At 66.9% G+C, this 16,766-nt stretch overlaps 4 protein-coding genes across 4 annotated transcripts; 2 read left to right on the plus strand and 2 right to left on the minus strand.

Moving 5' to 3' along the window:
* The first annotated feature begins 557 nt into the window (after window positions 1-557).
* Window positions 558-4,677, plus strand: VAMP5 (vesicle associated membrane protein 5). The gene is made up of 3 exons (XM_084302407.1): window positions 558-715; window positions 2,015-2,146; window positions 3,338-4,677. Exons 1-3 carry the CDS (start codon window positions 713-715, stop codon window positions 3,551-3,553), a joined length of 351 nt encoding a protein of 116 aa, XP_084158533.1. The 5' UTR covers window positions 558-712; the 3' UTR covers window positions 3,554-4,677.
* A 264-nt stretch (window positions 4,678-4,941) lies between these two features.
* On the minus strand, window positions 4,942-6,791 carry LOC311219225 (UPF0561 protein C2orf68 homolog). The gene is given in 5 exon segments (XM_084302282.1): window positions 4,942-5,124; window positions 5,229-5,366; window positions 5,909-5,986; window positions 5,988-6,051; window positions 6,596-6,791. Coding segments are annotated over 5 exon segments (501 nt in total). The 5' UTR covers window positions 6,694-6,791; the 3' UTR covers window positions 4,942-5,001.
* A 119-nt stretch (window positions 6,792-6,910) lies between these two features.
* Window positions 6,911-11,165, plus strand: USP39 (ubiquitin specific peptidase 39; the record flags this gene model as incomplete). Its single annotated transcript, XM_084302189.1, is given in 13 exon segments — window positions 6,911-6,946; window positions 6,948-7,284; window positions 7,708-7,777; window positions 7,873-7,967; window positions 8,551-8,687; window positions 8,784-8,936; window positions 9,034-9,259; window positions 9,337-9,414; window positions 9,537-9,604; window positions 9,707-10,038; window positions 10,653-10,788; window positions 10,873-10,959; window positions 11,043-11,165. Coding segments are annotated over 13 exon segments (1,803 nt in total). The 3' UTR covers window positions 11,091-11,165.
* A 210-nt stretch (window positions 11,166-11,375) lies between these two features.
* On the minus strand, window positions 11,376-15,687 carry SFTPB (surfactant protein B; the record flags this gene model as incomplete). The annotated part of the gene is made up of 9 exons (XM_084302335.1): window positions 11,376-11,411; window positions 11,497-11,583; window positions 12,259-12,504; window positions 12,590-12,670; window positions 13,454-13,555; window positions 14,088-14,213; window positions 14,303-14,371; window positions 15,226-15,350; window positions 15,609-15,687. The coding sequence occupies 9 exons, from the start codon at window positions 15,685-15,687 to the stop codon at window positions 11,376-11,378; spliced, it is 951 nt and encodes a 316-aa protein (XP_084158461.1).
* Between the last annotated feature and the right edge of the window lie 1,079 nt (window positions 15,688-16,766).

Consider the following 16,766-nt stretch of genomic DNA (forward strand, 5'->3'; position numbering starts at 1 on the left):
CCCACATTTTGGGGGGGGTCTTGGTGGGACCCAGGGCTTGGGGGGGTTCGGGGGGGACCCCATATTTTGGGGGGGGTCCTGGGGGACCCATGGCCTGGGGGGGGAGGACACAGGGCTTGGGGGGGTCTTGGGGGACCCATGGGTTTGGGGACAGTGCTGGAGGGATCCCACACTTTGGGGGGGTCTTGGTGGGACCCAGGGCTTGGGAGGGTTCGGGGGGGACCCCACACTTTGGGGGGGTCCTGGGGGGACCCATGGCTTGGGGGGGTCCTGGGTGGGACCCATGCTTTTGGGGGGGGGTTCTGGGAGGACGCCACCCTTTGGGGTCTCCTGGGGGGGGGGCTGACACTTTGGGGGGGCTCTGGGGGGAACCCAGGGCTTGAGGGGAGGTCCCGGGGGGGGGGGGAGACCCAAACTTACGGGGCCGGGGGGGTCCCGGGCGGGCCGCCTACTTATGGGGTTGGGGGGGGCGGACCCACAGCCGTGGGGTTACGGGGACACGGGGGGGGGGGGCGGGGACACGGCTCGTGGGAGCGGCCCCACGGGGGGGTCACGGGTGTCCGGGGGCGCCCCCACGGGGGGCGGGGCTGGGGGCCGGGACGGGCGCGGCTGCTCCGGTCCCGGTCCTGTCCCGGTCCCTGTCCCCGGCCGGTGCCGGTCCTGTCCCTGTCCCTGTCCCTGTCCCCGTCCCCGTCCCGGTGCCGCCCGGAGCATGGTGAGCGCCGCCGCCGCTTTCGCTTTCGGTTCCCGGGGGGGTGGGAGCCGGGGGGGGGCCGGATCTGTCCCCGCGCCCCCATAGGCCGTGTCCCCGTGTCCCCACGCGCCCCTTCCCCGTTTCCTGGGGTCCCCGTGTCCCCCGATCCCCCTGTGCCCTGTCCCCGTGCCCCCAGTCCCCTGTCCCCGTTTCCTGTCCCCTGTTCCCACGGGTCTTGTGTCCCCATGCCCCCCCAGTGTCCCCATGCCCCCCCATGGTCCCCGTGTCCCCCCGCTCCCCACGTCCCCCCATCCCCGTGTGCCCCATTCCCACTTCATAGGGTCCCCGTGTTCCCCATGGTTCCCGTCCCGGTGTCCCCCTGTCCCCGTGGGTCTTGTCCCCCCGTTTCCCTGTCCCCTCATCCCCACGGTCCCTGTGTCCCATCCCTGTTCCCATGTGCCCTGTCCCCGCAGTCCCAATGTCCCCATGGTCCCCTTGTGCCCTGTCCCCACCCCATGTCCTGTCCCCACTGTTCCCATGGGTCCCATCCCATGTTCCCCGTGTCCCCCAGTCCCTGTGGTCCCTGTGTCCCCACAGTCCCCGTGTCCTCCATCCCAGTGTCCCACATGCCCCATCCCCTTGGTCCCCACGTCCCCATGTCCCTCGTGACCCTCCTGACCCAACGGCCCCCGTGTCCCCATGTCCTCCCCTCTCCTTGTCCCCACATACCCCATCCCCAGGGTCCTCATGTCCCCAAGGTCCCCATGTCCTCAAGGTCCCCATGTCCCCAAGGTGCCCACATCTCCCAAGACCCCCAAGGTCTCGGTATCTCCAGGGTCCCCATGACACCAAGGTCCCCATGTCCCTGAGGTCCCCATAGGCCCTGTCCCCAAGATCCCCAAGGTCTCCACGGTCCCCCAGTCCCCAAGATCTCCATGTCCCCAAGGTCCCCGCATCCCTGAGACCCCTGTGTCCCCAAGGTCCCCATGTCCCTGAGGTCCTCATATCCCAAAGGTCTCCATGTCCCCAAGGTCACCATGTCCCCAAGGTCCCTGAGGTCCCTGTGTCCCCATGGTCCCCATGTCCCCAAGGTCCCTGTGTCCCCAAGATCCCCATAGTCCCCGCGTCCCCAAGATCCCCGTGCCCCCGAGGTCCTCATATCCCCAAGGTCTCCACGTCCCCAAGGTCCCTGTGTCCCTGAGGTCCCCGCATCCCCACGGTTCCCACATCCCCAAGATCCCCAAGGCCCCCACGACCGCAGGGTCCCCAAGGTCCCCGTGTCCCCAACCCCCCCCCCCGGTGACCCTGGGGGTCCCGCAGGCGGGGCTGGCGCAGTGCCAGCGCGAGGCAGAGGAGGTGACGGAGCTGATGAAGCAAAACTTCGCCAAGGCGCTGGAGCGCGAGGGGCGCCTCAGCGACCTGGACAGCCGCGCGCAGGAGCTGCGGGCCATGGTGGGCACGGGGACACGGGGACACGGGGACACATGGCTGGGGGGGACACGGCGTTTGGGGGGTGTTATGGGGACACTGTGGGGACATCCAGCCTAAAGGGGACACTATAGGGACATATGGCCTGGGGGGATGTGGCACTTGGGGAGCACAGGGGGGGGATTACAGCCTGGGGGGGGTGGCACTTGGGGGACACTGTGGGGACACATGGCCCAGGGGGGACAGGGCATTTGGAGGGATTTATGGGGACACTGTGGGGACATATATCCTGAGGGGACATTATGGGGACACTATGGGGACATATGGCCTGTGGGGACGTTATAGGGACACTATGGGGACATCCAGCCTAAAGGGGACACTATGGGGACATATGGCCTGGGGGGACAGGGCACTTGGAGGGACTTATGGGGACATATGGCTTGGGGGGGAGGCACAGCATTTGGAGGGACGTTATAGGGACACTGTGGGGACATGCAGCCTAGGGAGACACTATGGGGACATATATCCTGAGGGGACATTATGGGGACACTATGGGGACATAGCGCCTGTGGGGATGTGGCACCTGGGGAGCACAAGGGGGATTTACAGCCCAGGGGGATGTGGCACTGGGGGGACACGTGGCTGGGGGGGGGACACGGCATTTGGGGGGACGTTATGGGGACACTATGGGGATATACAGCCTAAAGGGGACACTATGGGGACATATGGCCTGGGGAGATGTTATGGGGACACTATGGGGACATCCAGCCTAAAGGGGACACTATAGGGACATATGGCCTCTGGGGATGTGGCACTTGGGGAGCACAGGGGGGGGATTACAGCCTGGGGGGGGTGGCACTTGGGGGACACTGTGGGGACATATGGCCTGGAGGGGCATTATGGATGTTATGGGGACACTATGGGGACATGTGGCCCGGGGGGGGGGGGGGAGGGGGGAGGCATGGCCCTTGGGGGAAAATATGGGGACACAGCCCAGGGGGTGGCCCTGGGGGGGGGGTGCATGGGGACCTATGGCTCTGGGGGGACACGGTGGGGACAGTACAGGGACATGGATCCTGGGGGGGTCATGGCCTTGGGGGGGGGGACATTATAGGGACAGTATGGACAGATAATCTCGCTGCCCACCCCCATAACCTCACCTCGTCCCCCATAATCTCACTGCCCCCCCCATAATCTCGCCGCCCCCCCCCTCAGGGCGAGACGTTCACACGCAGCACGCGGGCGGTGGCCCAGAAGCAGCGCGCGGGGCACCGGCGGTGGCAGCTGGTGCTGGGGGGGGCGGTGGCCGTGGGGCTGCTGCTGCTGGTGGCCATCGCCCTGGGGCTGGGGCTCGCCCCCCGCGGCTCCCCCGCGCCCCCCGGCCCCGGCCCGGCCCCCCTGGCCACCGGCAGCCCCCCCACCCCGCCCTGACACGGCCCCCGGGGACCCGGCGGTCAGTAAGGCGTTGTGGTGAGTGCTGGGAGACCCTACAATAACAAAGCGCCTGGAGATGCTCCGGGAGACCCTACGGTAAATAAGACAGTGATGGGAGACCCTACAATAACAAAGCACCTGGACCTGCTCCGGGAGACCCTACAGTAAATAAGACATCACTATGAGTGATGGGAGACCCTACAAAAACAAACCAGCCAGATCTGCTCCGGGAGACCCTACAATAAATAAGCCAGTACTGCGAGTTCTGGGAGACCCTACAATAACAAACCACTAGGAGCTGCTTGGGGAGACCCTACAAAAATAAGCTATCACAACAAATACTGGGAGACACTACAGTAACACACCACCAGGAGCTGCTTGGGGAGACCCTACAGTAACAAGCCAGCAGGAACCCCCTCTGTGAGACCCTACAATAACAAACCACCAGGAGCTGCTCCGGGATGACCCTACAATAAACAAACATCAGGACCTGCCTGGGGAGACCCTATAAAAATAAGCCAGCGCAACAAGCACTGGGAGACCCTACAATAACAAACTACCAGGAGCTGCTCCGGGGACACCCTACAATAACAAACCAGCAGGACCCTCTCTGGGAGACCCTACAATAAATAAGGCTGCAGGATCTGCTTTATGAAGGTCCGGTGACAACAACCCACCAGGACTCGTTGTTGGGAGACCCTACAATAACAAACCATCGTGCCTTGCGCCAGGGTGACCCATCAATAACAAACCTGCGGGGCCTGATGTGGGGAGACCCTACAATAACAGGCCTGTGGGATCCGCTGCAGGGAGACCCTACAATAACAAACCAGCACGGCATGCTCCAAGAAGACCCTACAATAATACACCAGCAGGACTTGCTCCAGGGAGACCCTACAATAACAAACCAGCACGGCATGCTCCAAGAAGACCCTACAATAATACACCAGCAGGACTTGCTCCAGGGAGACCCTACAATAACAAATGGCCGCGTCTCACCCCCAGGAGACCCTACAATAACAAACATCCCTGCCTCACCCCCAGGAGACCCTACAATAACAACCCTGCAGGGCCTGATTGGGGGAGCCCCTACCACAATAAACCATCACAGCCCACCTGGAGGAGACCCTACAATAACAACACAGCGCGACCTACGGCTGGGGGTGGGGGGCGATCCTGTCCTGTCCCCCCCTAATTTGGGGACACGGCCCTGGTGGCACGATGGAGAGGGGACGGGGACCTCGGGGACCCGGTGACACTCGGGGGGGGGTGACAGCGACACGGTAGCACCCCCCCTCCCCGTGCCTCAGTTTCCCCAGACACAGCCACGCACGGGGGGGGCCTCGATCCTGTTTACTGCCCCCCCCTCCAACAATGAGGACCGGGGGGGTGCCAGCAGCCGTCCCGTTGTCCCCACTGTCGTCCCCGTTGTCCCCCCGGGGGTGTCACCGCGCCCCCCCGCGCTTGCTGAGCTCGTCCTGCACCCGCTGGCACAGGGCGCGCCGCAGGGGGGGCTCCAGGGGGCTGCGGGCGCACACCCGGCGCGTCACCTCCTCGGCGCTGTCCCCCTGCGGCACCCGGGGTCACCGCGGGGCTGGGGGGGGGGGACACAAAATCCCCGGGGGGGTGTCCCCGTGTGTCCCCGTGTCCCCCCCCCCCCCCGTGTCCTCACCTGGTGCACGATGACGCTGGTGACGTGCCCGTCGTCCCCCTCGAAGTCCAGGCAGAAGAGCCGGGGGCCGCGGGGCTCCGGGGGGGGGGGAGCCGCGGGGGGGGGCGGGGACCCCTCACCGGAGGCGCCCCCCCCCCCCTGCGGGCCACCCCGGGGTGGGGGGGAGGGGGTCACCGAGGGTGGTGCCCCCCCCCCCTCCCCTGTGTCCCCCTCCCCCCCAGCACTGTCACCACCCCTGGGTGCCCCCCCCCCCACCCCTAGGTGCCCCCCCAGGTCTCTGGGGGTGCCCCCCCCCACCCCAGCCCACCCTTGGGTGCCCACCCTAGGGACCCCCCCATTACTGGGTGCCCCCCACACCCACCCCTGGGTGCCCCCCAGCTCACTGGGGGTGCCCCCCCCGCACCCCACACCCACCTGGGGACCCCCCCACACCCCCCCAATTACTGGGTGCCCCCCCACACTCACCAGGGACCCCTCCCACCCCTCCCCTAACCCCCCCCTTGGGTGCCCCCCATGCCTGTGCCCACCCTTGGGTGCCCCCCCAGCTTACCGGAGATCCAGCCCCCCCCAAGCCCCTTGGACCCCCCCCATTATTGGGTGCCCCCGCCCGTGCCCACCCATGGGTGCCCCCCAGCCCCCCCCCAAAGCCCCCTGCCCCCTCCCCTTTTTTGGGTGCCCACCCTTGGGTGCCCCCCCCCCCTCTCACCGGGCCGCCGGGGCCGGTACACCGGCTGGTCGGGGCGGCGGGGCCGGGGGGGGGGTCGCGGTGTGCCGCCCCCTCGCCCGCCCCCGCGCCTGCCGCACCGAGCGCTCGTAGGCGTCCCTGGGGCAGCGGCACCTCAGCACCCACCGGTACCGGGGGGGGCACCGGGGGGTACGGGAGGGTACCGGGGGGGTGTTAGGGTACCGGGGGGGGGGCACGGGAGCACCGGGGGGGTACCCGGGGGGTACGGGGGGGGTATTGGGGTACCGGGGGCGGGCACCGGGAGGGTGTTGGGGCACCGGGGGGATTACTGGGGGGGTTACTGGGGTACCGGGGGGGGCATGGGAGCTGCGGAGGGAACCAGGGGGGTACCGGGGGGGTATTTGGGGTACCGGGAGGGTACGGGATGGTACCGGGGGGGTATTGGGACACCGAGGGGGGGAATTGGGGCACCGGGGGAGACACGGGGGGGTCCCGGGACACCGGGGGGGTCATTGGGGTACCGGGGGGTGTCCCGGGAGGGTACCGGGGGCGGTATTGGGGTACCGGGGCGGTATCGGGGGGTTATTGGGGCTCCGGGGGGGGCCCAGCCGGTGGCATCGGGGTCCCGGGGCCGCAGGGGGGGGGATCCGGTTGAGGGGGGCGGGGTGGGCGGTGCCGGTACCTGGCGAGCTGGTTGCGGCGGATGTGCCGCACGAAGCCGTGGCTCATATCGAGCCTCCCGCCCGGCCGGCGGCAGCGCCACCCCGCGGCCGCCTCCATGAAGCGGCGCCGGGAGCTGCGGGAGGCGCCGCCGGTACCGGGGCCGCGGCCCCTTTAAAATCCCCGCCGGCCGCCGCGGGGGCGCGCCAACGCGCATGCGCGGGGAGAGGGGGGGCAGAACCGGGCAGGGCGTTGCGCGTGCGCAGTGGGCAAAACGAAGCCCCGCCTCTCGCCGCGCTTGCGCGGTGGCGCCGCGGCGCATGCGCAGTGCGCGGCCATGTCCAGCCGCGGGAAGCGGGACCGGGAGCGGGACCGGGACAGGGAGCGGGGGGGGGGGCGGGGGCGGCTCCGGCTCGGGCTCGGCGCGGGGCTCGGCGCGGAGCCGCCGGGAGGGGGAGGGGGAGCGGGGCCGGGGCCGGCGGGAGGCGGAGCGGGGCCGGGACAAGCGGGAGGCGGCGGAGAGCGGCGGCGGCGGCTCCGGGCCGGGGCTGGGCCTGGGCCTGGCGGGGGGCCCCGCGCGCATCAAGAAGGAGCCGGGGGGAGGCGGCGGGGCCTGGGCCGGGCCCGCGGCTGCGGCCGGGAGCGGGCCCGTGAGGGTGAAACGCGAGAGGGAGCCCGAGGGGGAGTCGGACCCCGAGCCGGAGCCCGCCGGTGGGCGAGGGGGGGAACGGGGGGGGGCTGGGGGGGCACCGGGAACCGGGGGACGTTGGGGTGGGAGCCGGGGGGCACCGGGGCTGGATCGGGGGGGGCACCGGGAACCGGGGAGCACCGAGAGGGCACCGGGAGGGGTCTGGGGGGTACCGGGGAGGGATCTGGGGGGGCACCGGGAACGGGGGTGGGCATTGGGGTGGGATCTGGGGGACATCGGGGCTGGATCCGGGGACACCGGGAACCGGGGGGCACCGGGGGGGGATTGGGGGGCCCCAGGGCTCAATTTGGGGGCACCACGTTGGGATCGGGGGGTACCAGGATGGGATCGGGGGGCACCGGGGGGGGGTTGGCACCACCCCGGGCACCGTTTCCCGCCACCCCCTCGTTAACGAGCCCCTCGCTAACGAGCCCGGTGCCCCGCAGTGCGCTATGGCCGCTTCGACCCCGAGGACCAGCGCAGCCGCCACTGCCCCTACCTGGACACCATCAACAAGTGAGGAGGGGACGGGGGGGGGAACGGGCACCGGGAGGGGGCACCGGGCACACCGGGGGGGGTTCCGCAGCCACCCCACGGCTCTGCCCCCCCAGGAGCGTGCTGGACTTCGACTTTGAGAAGCTGTGCTCCATCTCCCTGTCACACATCAACGTCTACGCCTGCCTGGTCTGCGGGAAGTACTTCCAGGGTGAGCACCGGGGGCAGTGTCCCACCCCCCCGCAGTTCTTTTTTGAGCCCTTTCCCCATCCTTCCTGTCCCTTTTTCCTGTTTTTCTTTTTTTTTTTTTTTTTTTTTTTTTTTAGGGCTCCCCAAGCCCTTTCTCCATCCCTCCTGCCCCTGTTCTCATGGTTTTGGGGTGCCCCCAGCCCTTTCCCTATCCCTCTGGTCCCTGCTCCCGAGGTTTTGGGGGCAGCCCAAGCCGTTTCCCCGTCACTCCTGTCCCTTTTCTTTGTGGTCTTGGGGCTTTTTGGGGTGCCTTGAGCCTTTTCTCAGTCCCTCCCATTCCTTACCCCTGCAGTTTTGGGGCATCCTGAGCTCTTTCCCCATCCCTCCTGTCCCTGCTCCTGAGGTTTTGGGGGCACCCCGAGTCCTTTTCCCATCCCTCCTATTCCTCACCCCTGCAGTTTCGGGGCTTTTTGGGGTGCTCTGAGCTCTTCACTCATCCCTCCTGTCCCTTTTCCCTCTGGTTTTGGGGTTTTTTGGGGCACCCCAAGCCCTTTCCCTTCCCCTCCTGCCCCCCCCCCCGACGCTTTCCTCCCTCTCTCTGCCAGGCCGGGGGCTGAAGTCCCACGCCTACATCCACAGCGTGCAGCTCAGCCACCACGTCTTCCTCAACCTGCACACCCTCAAGTTCTACTGCCTGCCCGACAACTACGAGATCATCGACTCCTCGCTCGAGGACATCACGGTGCGGCCCCCCCGCGGCCCCCCAACACCCTCCCGGCCCCGGGGCTGCCCCCGGGAGCCCCCCGCTGAGGCCGTTTCCCCCTCCCCGTCCCCGCAGTACGTGCTGAAGCCCACCTTCACGGCGCAGCACATCTCCAACCTGGACAAGCAGGCCAAGCTGTCGCGCGCCTACGACGGCACCACCTACCTGCCCGGCATCGTGGGGCTCAACAACATCAAGGCCAACGACTACGCCAACGCCGTGCTGCAGGTACGGCCCCCGGCTTGGGGTTTTTGGGGCTGCACGCCCCAAAAAAAGGAAAAAAAAACCTTAAGGGGGCTGTGTCCAACCCTGTTCCCGCCCCCAGGCTCTGTCCAACGTCCCCCCGCTGCGGAATTACTTCCTGGAGGAGGACAACTACAAGAGCATCAAGCGCCCGCCGGGGGACATCATGTTCCTGCTGGTGCAGCGCTTCGGGGAGCTGATGAGGAAGCTGTGGAACCCCCGCAACTTCAAGGCGCACGTCTCGCCCCACGAGATGCTGCAGGCCGTGGTGCTGTGCAGCAAGAAGAACTTCCAGATCACCAAGCAGGGTGCGGGGCGGCGCGGGGGGCGGCGGGGAGGCGCCGCCGCCGCGGGCACGGCTCTGATTTCGCCCCCTGCCTTGCAGGGGATGGGGTTGATTTCCTCTCCTGGTTCCTCAACGCGCTGCACTCGGCCCTGGGCGGCACCAAGAAGAAGAAGAAAAGTGAGAGGGGGGTTTTTTGGGGGGGTGGCATCCCCCCAGGGGGGGTCACGGCCACGGGTGGTGCTCGCCACCCCCTTTTTAAGCTGGGGTTGGCCCCCAACGTCCCCGTTCCGTGCCCGCAGCCATCGTCACCGACGTTTTCCAAGGCTCCATGCGCATCTTCACCAAAAAGCTGCCTCACCCCGACCTGGTGAGTGTCCCCTGGGGCTTGGGGGGGCTTCCACAGCTTGGGAGGGGGCTTCCCACCCCCCCCCTCCCAGCCCCGTGCTGATCCCCAAGCCCGGTCCCGCAGCCGGCCGAGGAGAAGGCGCAGCTGCTGCAGAACGCCGAGTACCAGGAGACGATGGTGGAGTCCACCTTCATGTACCTGACGCTGGACCTGCCCACGGCGCCGCTCTACAAGGACGAGAAGGAGCAGCTCATCATCCCCCAGGTGCCCCTCTTCAGCATCCTGGCCAAATTCAACGGCGCCACCGAGAAGGAGTACAAGACCTACAAGGAGAACTTCCTCAAGCGCTTCCAGCTCACCAGGCTGCCGCCCTACCTCATCTTCTGCATCAAGCGCTTCACCAAGAACAACTTCTTCGTGGAGAAGAACCCCACCATCGTCAACTTCCCCATCACGTGAGTGCCCCCCGGGGGTTTTGGGGTGCCCCAAGGCCTCAAAAGGGTCTCCCCCGGTGCCTGAACCTGTCCTTGGCAAGCTGGGGTGTGCAGGTTTTTGGGGTGCTTTCGGGATCTCCCCTCGTGCCCAAACCCGTCCTTTGCAAAGCGAGGTGCACACATTTTTAGGGTACATTTGGGATCTCCCCTGGTGCCTAAATTCAGGCTTTGCAAAGCTGTGTGTGTGTTTTGGGGGTGCCTTTGGGATCTCCCCTGGTGCTCAAACCTGTCCTTTGCAAAGTGGGGTGCTCAGGTTTTTGGGGTGCTTTTGGGATCTCCCCCAGTGCCTGAACCCATCCTTTGCAAAGCAGGCTGTGTGCATTTTTGGGATCATTTGGGATCTCCCCTGCTGCCTGAACTTGGGCTTTGCAAACCAGGATGCTGAGGTTTTTGGGGTGCCTTTGGGATCTCCCCTGCTGCCTAAACCTGGGCTTTGCAGAGCGAGGTGCTCACTTTTGGGGTGCCTTCGGGATCTTCCCCAGTGCCCCAGCCTCCCCTTTTCAAACCGGGGTGCGGGCGGGGATCCCTGGGGGGGGTTTTGGGGTGGCGTGGGTGCCCACAGTGCGTCCCCACAGCAACGTGGACCTGCGGGAGTACCTGTCGGAGGAGGTGCAGGCGGTGCACACCAACACCACCTACGACCTCATCGCCAACATCGTGCACGACGGGAAACCCTCCGAGGGCTCCTACCGCATCCACGTGCTGCACCACGTGAGTGGCCCTCCACGGGGCGGGGGGGGACACACAGAAAGGAGCCCCCCGGCATCACCGCCGTCCCCTCGTGTCCCCTCGCAGGGCACCGGGAAGTGGTACGAGCTGCAGGACCTGCAGGTCACCGACATCCTGCCGCAGATGATCACGCTGTCCGAGGCCTACATCCAGGTGAGGGGACACGGGGACACCTCTCCCACCCCAAAATCCCCCCCCACACGTTGCTCACCCCCCTGTTTTTCCTCCCCCCTCAGATCTGGAAGCGGCGCGAGGAGGACGAGACCAACCAGCAAGGCGCCTGAGCCCCGCGGGGCCGCCCATTAAAGGACTCCACTTGTATTTTTTTAAAAAAACCTTTTTCCGCTCTCTGTTGCCCCAGTTTCGCCGCAAGAGGTGCCTCGTGGTTTTCACAGCTTTGAGGTGGCCGGGGGAGGTGTGAGAACCCGCCCGCCCCCGCTTCAAAGAAAAAAGAACCCCAGGTGGCCCCAAAACCAGACGGAGGCGAGCGGGGTGCTGGGGGTGCTAGCATCCAAGCTTTATTTGGGGTCGCTGCGGGGCCGGGCACGCTGCAGGCTCCTCCTGTCCCCCTACAGCCCGGCGTGGTCCTGGCAGTACCGCAGGGCCTGGCGGGGAGCACGGGGGGCACGTTGGGGGCTGCGTGTCCCCTCTGTGTCCCTCCGTGTCCCTTGTCACCCTGCCCCTACTCACCTTGCAGCTCCGGGCGGCCTCGGGGCTGGAGCACCAATAGGCCGGGCCCAGGGCGCAGGGTCCTGGCTTTGGGGACAGCTCCGGGTCCTGCAAGGAGGGGACATGGGTGGCAGCAGGGATGGGGACAGCCCTTGTGGAGGTGACACGTTTGGAGGGGTCCTGGCGTGCCCCGTGGTGTCCCCCTTGGGGACAGTGCCACCGCCCTTGGAGCTGGGGCACCTTCTGGGGCTGTGGCACCGGGACGTTGGCCTGAGGCACCCTGGGGTGTGTCCCCTGGGGCCGTGAAGTCCCCTTAATGCTCCTGGAGTGTCCCCTGGGGCTGTGACACCCTGGGGTGTGTTCCTTGGGGTGGTGACGCCCTGGGATGTGTCCCTTGGGGCCATGACAACTTTCTGGGTTCCTGGCATGTCCTGTGGGGTGGTGACACCCTGGGGTGTGTCCCTTGGGATTATGAAACCATGGGATGTGTCCCCTGGGGCCATGACAACCTTTTGGGTTCCTGGCATGTCCCTTGGGACTGTGACACCCTGGGGTGCATCCCTGGGGCCATGATATCTTTTGGGTTCCTGGCATGTCCCTTGGCACCGTGACACCTTGCAACGCGTCCCTTGGGCCCACGCTGACCCTTGGTGTCCCCGGCACGTCCCCTGGTGCCGTGCCACCCACGATCACCTCACCGGGTGCTGTGCCACCCTTGGGTGCCCCACCACACCCTGGGCTCACCCCCCAGCCCTTCACCCCCACCCCAACCCCTGCCCTCACCTCGTGCCCCGCACGCAGCGCCGCATCCTCCTGGTCCCCGGGGGGCCGCGGCGGTGCCAGGGGGGCACAACCGTCGTCCTCGGGGTGGCAGGCGAGGAGCAGGCGGCACAGCAGGCGGGGGCCCAGGCGCCCCAGCACCGCCTCCAGCACCAGCACCGTGTAGCGCTCGGCCAGGCACTGGCACGTGCCCGCCACCGCCACCGGCAGCACCCGGCACAACCGCGACACCGCCGCCGCCGCCGCCTCCTGCGGGCGCCGTCCCCGTCATTTGGGGGTCACCCCGGCTTCGGCACCCCCCCCCCCGTTAGCGTCCCACCCGCCCCCCCGGCACCTTGGGGATGGAGGCCTCGAGGCGGCCGATGAAGTTGCGGCACAGCCAGCACAGCGGCAGCGGCATCGGGAGGTCCTGGCCCTGGGGACGGGGTGGGAGTTGTGCCCAGACAGAAGCCCAGACGGGTGCCCACAGATCCCCACACAGAAGGCCATACAGATGCCCCCAGATGCCCGTGTAGGTGCCCATATAGAAGCCTATATGGATACCCACAGGTGCCCTATAAAAGACCACATAGGCGCCCACAGCTGCCCCTATAAAAGCCTGTGCAGATGCCCATGTAGAAGCCCATGTGGATACCCACAGATGCCCATACAGATGCCCATATAGGTGCCCATATAGGTGCCCATATAGGTGCCCACAGGTGTCCATACAGAAGACCACATATGTGCCCCCAAGATGCCCGTATAGAACGCTATATAGATGCCCTCAGCTACCCCATAGAAGCCCATGTAGATGGCCCCAAGATGCCCATATAGAAACCTGTGTAGATGTCCACTTAGATGGCCCCCAAGAAGCCCATATAGAAGCCTATATGGATGCCCCCAGATACCCCATAGATGCCCCCATAGATGCTCATATAGACCCTGTATAGATGCCCCCAGATGCCCCCAGATGCCCATATAGACCCCTGTAGATGCCCCCAGATACCCTATAGATGCCCCCAGATGCCCCCAGATGCCCATATAGACCCTGTGTAGATGCCCCCAGATGCCCCCAGATGCCCCCAGATGCCCATATAGAAGCCTATATGGATGCCCCCAGATACCCCATAGATGCCCCCAGATGCCCATATAGAACCCTATACGGATGCCCCCAAATCCCCCCTACAGACACCCCACAGATGCCCCCAGCAGCTCCTACCTGCAGGCGGGCGCTGGGTGCCCCAAGGTGGGGGGACACGGCCAGGACCCCCCCGGGCTCCCCCGGGCACAGCTCCAGCCGGGCGCAGACGGCCGAGGGCTTCTGGGGGGACACGGTGAGGGCACCCCCCCAACGGGGAGGGATGGGGTGGCGCAGGGTGGGGGGGCCCCAACGCCTGGGTTTGCTCTCCAGCATGGGGCACCTGGCACCCCGAGGTGCCCCCCAGTGGCACAGGGTCCCCAGCACCCCAAGGTGTCCCCAAGTGTCACGGTGTCCCCAATCTTCCCAGCACCCTGAGATGTCCCCAAATGGCATGGGGTCCCCAGGATACCCAGAACCCCAAAGTGTCCCTAAGTGGCAAAGTGTCCCCAGTCTTCCCCCCACCCCAAGCTGTCCCCAGGTGGCATAATGTCCCCAAATGGTACGGCGTCCCTAATCCCCCCACAGCACCCTGAGGTGTCCCCAAATGGCACAGTGCCCCCAGTATCCCCGTCACCCCCAAATATCCCCCAAATGGCACAGTGACCCCAACCTACCCCACACCCCAAGGTGTTCCCAAACGGCACCGAGTCCCCCCCCCAGCACCCCCGGGCTCCCCTGCCCGCCCCTCACAGCACCCATGGGTGCCACTCACGAGGTGCTCCTCCAGGTGGGTGACGAGGAGGGCGAGGTACTCGTGCACCAGGTTCTGGCAGGGGGTCACCATGGTGGGCACCGGCAGCGCCGTGCACTCCCGGCGCAGAAATCCCTCCACGGCCACCTGCACCCACAGCCACGATGGCACCTGCGGGGGCACCCGCACCTCGTGTGTCCCCCCCCCCTTGGTGTCCCCCCCGTGTCCCTCAGCACCTTGGTGGCCGACTCGTTGGCCATGCGGATGAGCAGGGTGACGACCTCCTGGCAGTCGGCGCACATGTCCTCCTGCGAGGGGGGGGCACCCGCACCGGGACGGAGGCGTGTGGGGATGGGGGGCACGGGGACGGGGGGTACAGGGCACGGGGAAAGGGGCTTGGGGACATGGGGACATGTGGAGTGGGGTATGGGGGCACAGGGAAATGGAGTTGGGGACTTGGGGAGAAGGACTTGGGGACATATAGCATGGGGACACGGGAAAAAGGACTTGGGACATATAGGATGGGGTATAGGACATGGGAATGGACTTGGGGACATGGGGACATATGACATGGATGATGGGGGCATGGGGAAGCAGACTTGGGGACATATGACGTGGGGACTTGGGAAAAAGGACTTGGGGATATGGGGACATAGAGTATGGAGGGTAGGGACATGGGAAAGTGGACTTGTGGACATAAGCGTGGAGCATGGGGACATGGGGAAGTGACCTTGGGGACATGGGGACATGGAGAAATGGACTTGGGGACATGGCAATGGGGTGTGGGGACATGGGGCGTCATTATATGGGGAGGTGGAGTGGGGGACACACAAACATGTGGCGTGGGAACGTGGATATGGGGCATGGGGACAAGGGGCACGGGGCGTGGGAATGTGGGGACAGAGGGACACGGCGCGGGCCATGGGACATAGGGTATGGGGTGTGGGGCACGGGGACACAGGGGGCACAGGGGGAGGGGGACATGGGAACATGGGGGACACGGGGTCATAGGGCATGGGATATGGGGTGGGGGGGACACAGGGGGTGGGGACGGGGTGGATGGGGAATAGGACGTGGAGATGTGGGGCTGTGGGGCCGTGGGGCCGTGGGGCCGTGGGGCCGTGGGGCTGTGGGGCCGTGTCTCGGTGGCGGCGCTCACCTTGGCACTGGGGTCCCAGCCGCGGCGGGCGCAGAGCCCCAGGGCCCCGCAGCGCAGCGCCGTCCCCCAGCTCTGGCACCAGGCGTCGGGGGGGACCCCGCAGCGCTCCGCCGGCCCCCCCAGCCCTGCGGCCACCGTCAGCACCAGCGCTGGGACCCCCCCCCCCATAGCCCCCCCAAATTCCCCCCTTACAGCTCTTTGGGTGTGGGGGGAGACCCAGGTGGCCGGGACCCCCCCTACCCCCAAATCCCATAATGGGGAAGGACCCCCCCAATCCACTGCCGTGTCCCCAAGGGGGAACACACCCAGATTTGGGGTTAGGGGGGCACCCAGATTTGGGGTTGGGGGGTGCCCAGCCCTGGGGGGGGGCTCACGGTCCCTACCTGAGGTGGCACAGAGCAGGGCGAGGAGCAGCGTCCGCGCCAGGGACGGGGACGGGGACAGGGACGGTGGCAGCGCCATGGTGGCGGTGTTGGGGCCGTGCCCCGCGGGCTCTTATAGCCCCGTGGGGACGGGAGGTGGCCGCTGGGACGGTGCCAGCGCCACAGGGACACGTTGTCCCTGTCCCCAGCCCCGCTCACAGCAAGGGACAGGGTCCTGGAGGTGTCCCCCCCACCCCCCCATAGCCATGTCCCCATCGGGGTCCCCGTGTCCCCATCCCACCCCCGCAGAGAACAGGCAGGTGCCACCCCTGTGGTGACAAAGCTTTATTGTGCTGGGAAGGACGGGGTGGTCACAGCGCTGGGGACACGAGGGGGACACGAGGGGGACACGGGTGCCATCGGGGGTCCTCGGAGCCAGCTGGTGCCTGGGGGGAGAAGGGGAGGGGGAGACACCGCATGGTGTCCCTGTGTCCCCATGGCTCCGTGTCCACGAGTTGTCTGCCATGTCCCCATGTCCCCAGCCCCCCTATCCCCATGTCCCCAGCCCCCCTGTCCCCGTGTCCCCACACCCCCTGTCCCCCCCACATCCCCATCTCCCCCATGCCCCAAGTTCCCCCGTGACCTCCCATGTCCCCATGTCCCCAAGTTTTTACGCCCCTCCTGTATCCCCCAGCCCTCCCATGTCCCCACACCCCATGTCCCCCCCCATGTCCCCATGTCTCCAAACCCTGTCCCCCACACCCCATGTCCCCAAGCCCACCCCCAATGTCCCCAAATCCCATGCCCCCCATGTCCCCATCCCCTGCCATGTCCCCACACCCCCACACCCCTGTGTCCCCAAATCCCATATCCCCACCCCCACGTCCCTCTATCCCCATGTCCCACACCCCACACCCCTGTGTTCCCACGCCCCATGCCCCCCTCCCCCCGGCAGCACCCATGGGTGCGCCTTCCCGGCAGCGCTTTGAAGCTCCGGCCCCGGCCCTCGACTCGAGAGCCCTCGTGGGGGGCTCGAGGACCCTCCAGGCGGGCAGGGCGCACGGGGCCGGCTTTGGGGCCGGCTTTGGGGCCGGGTTTGGGGCTCACCTGGCTCAGACCCCCTTGCGGCACAGCCCCAGGTGGGTGCAGACGTGGTCGGGGGCCTCGTGGTGCGCCAGC

This window comes from Netta rufina (assembly GCF_964035555.1).
Source record: "Netta rufina genome assembly, chromosome: 27".
In the NCBI taxonomy this organism is placed as follows: Eukaryota; Metazoa; Chordata; class Aves; order Anseriformes; family Anatidae; genus Netta; species Netta rufina.

Excerpts from the sequence above, each read along its gene's own strand:
- VAMP5 (XM_084302407.1), top strand. Across the intron at positions 2,147-3,337 it reads CGCAGGAGCTGCGGGCCATG|GGCGAGACGTTCACACGCAG; the intron begins GTGGGCACGGGG and ends CCCCCCCCTCAG.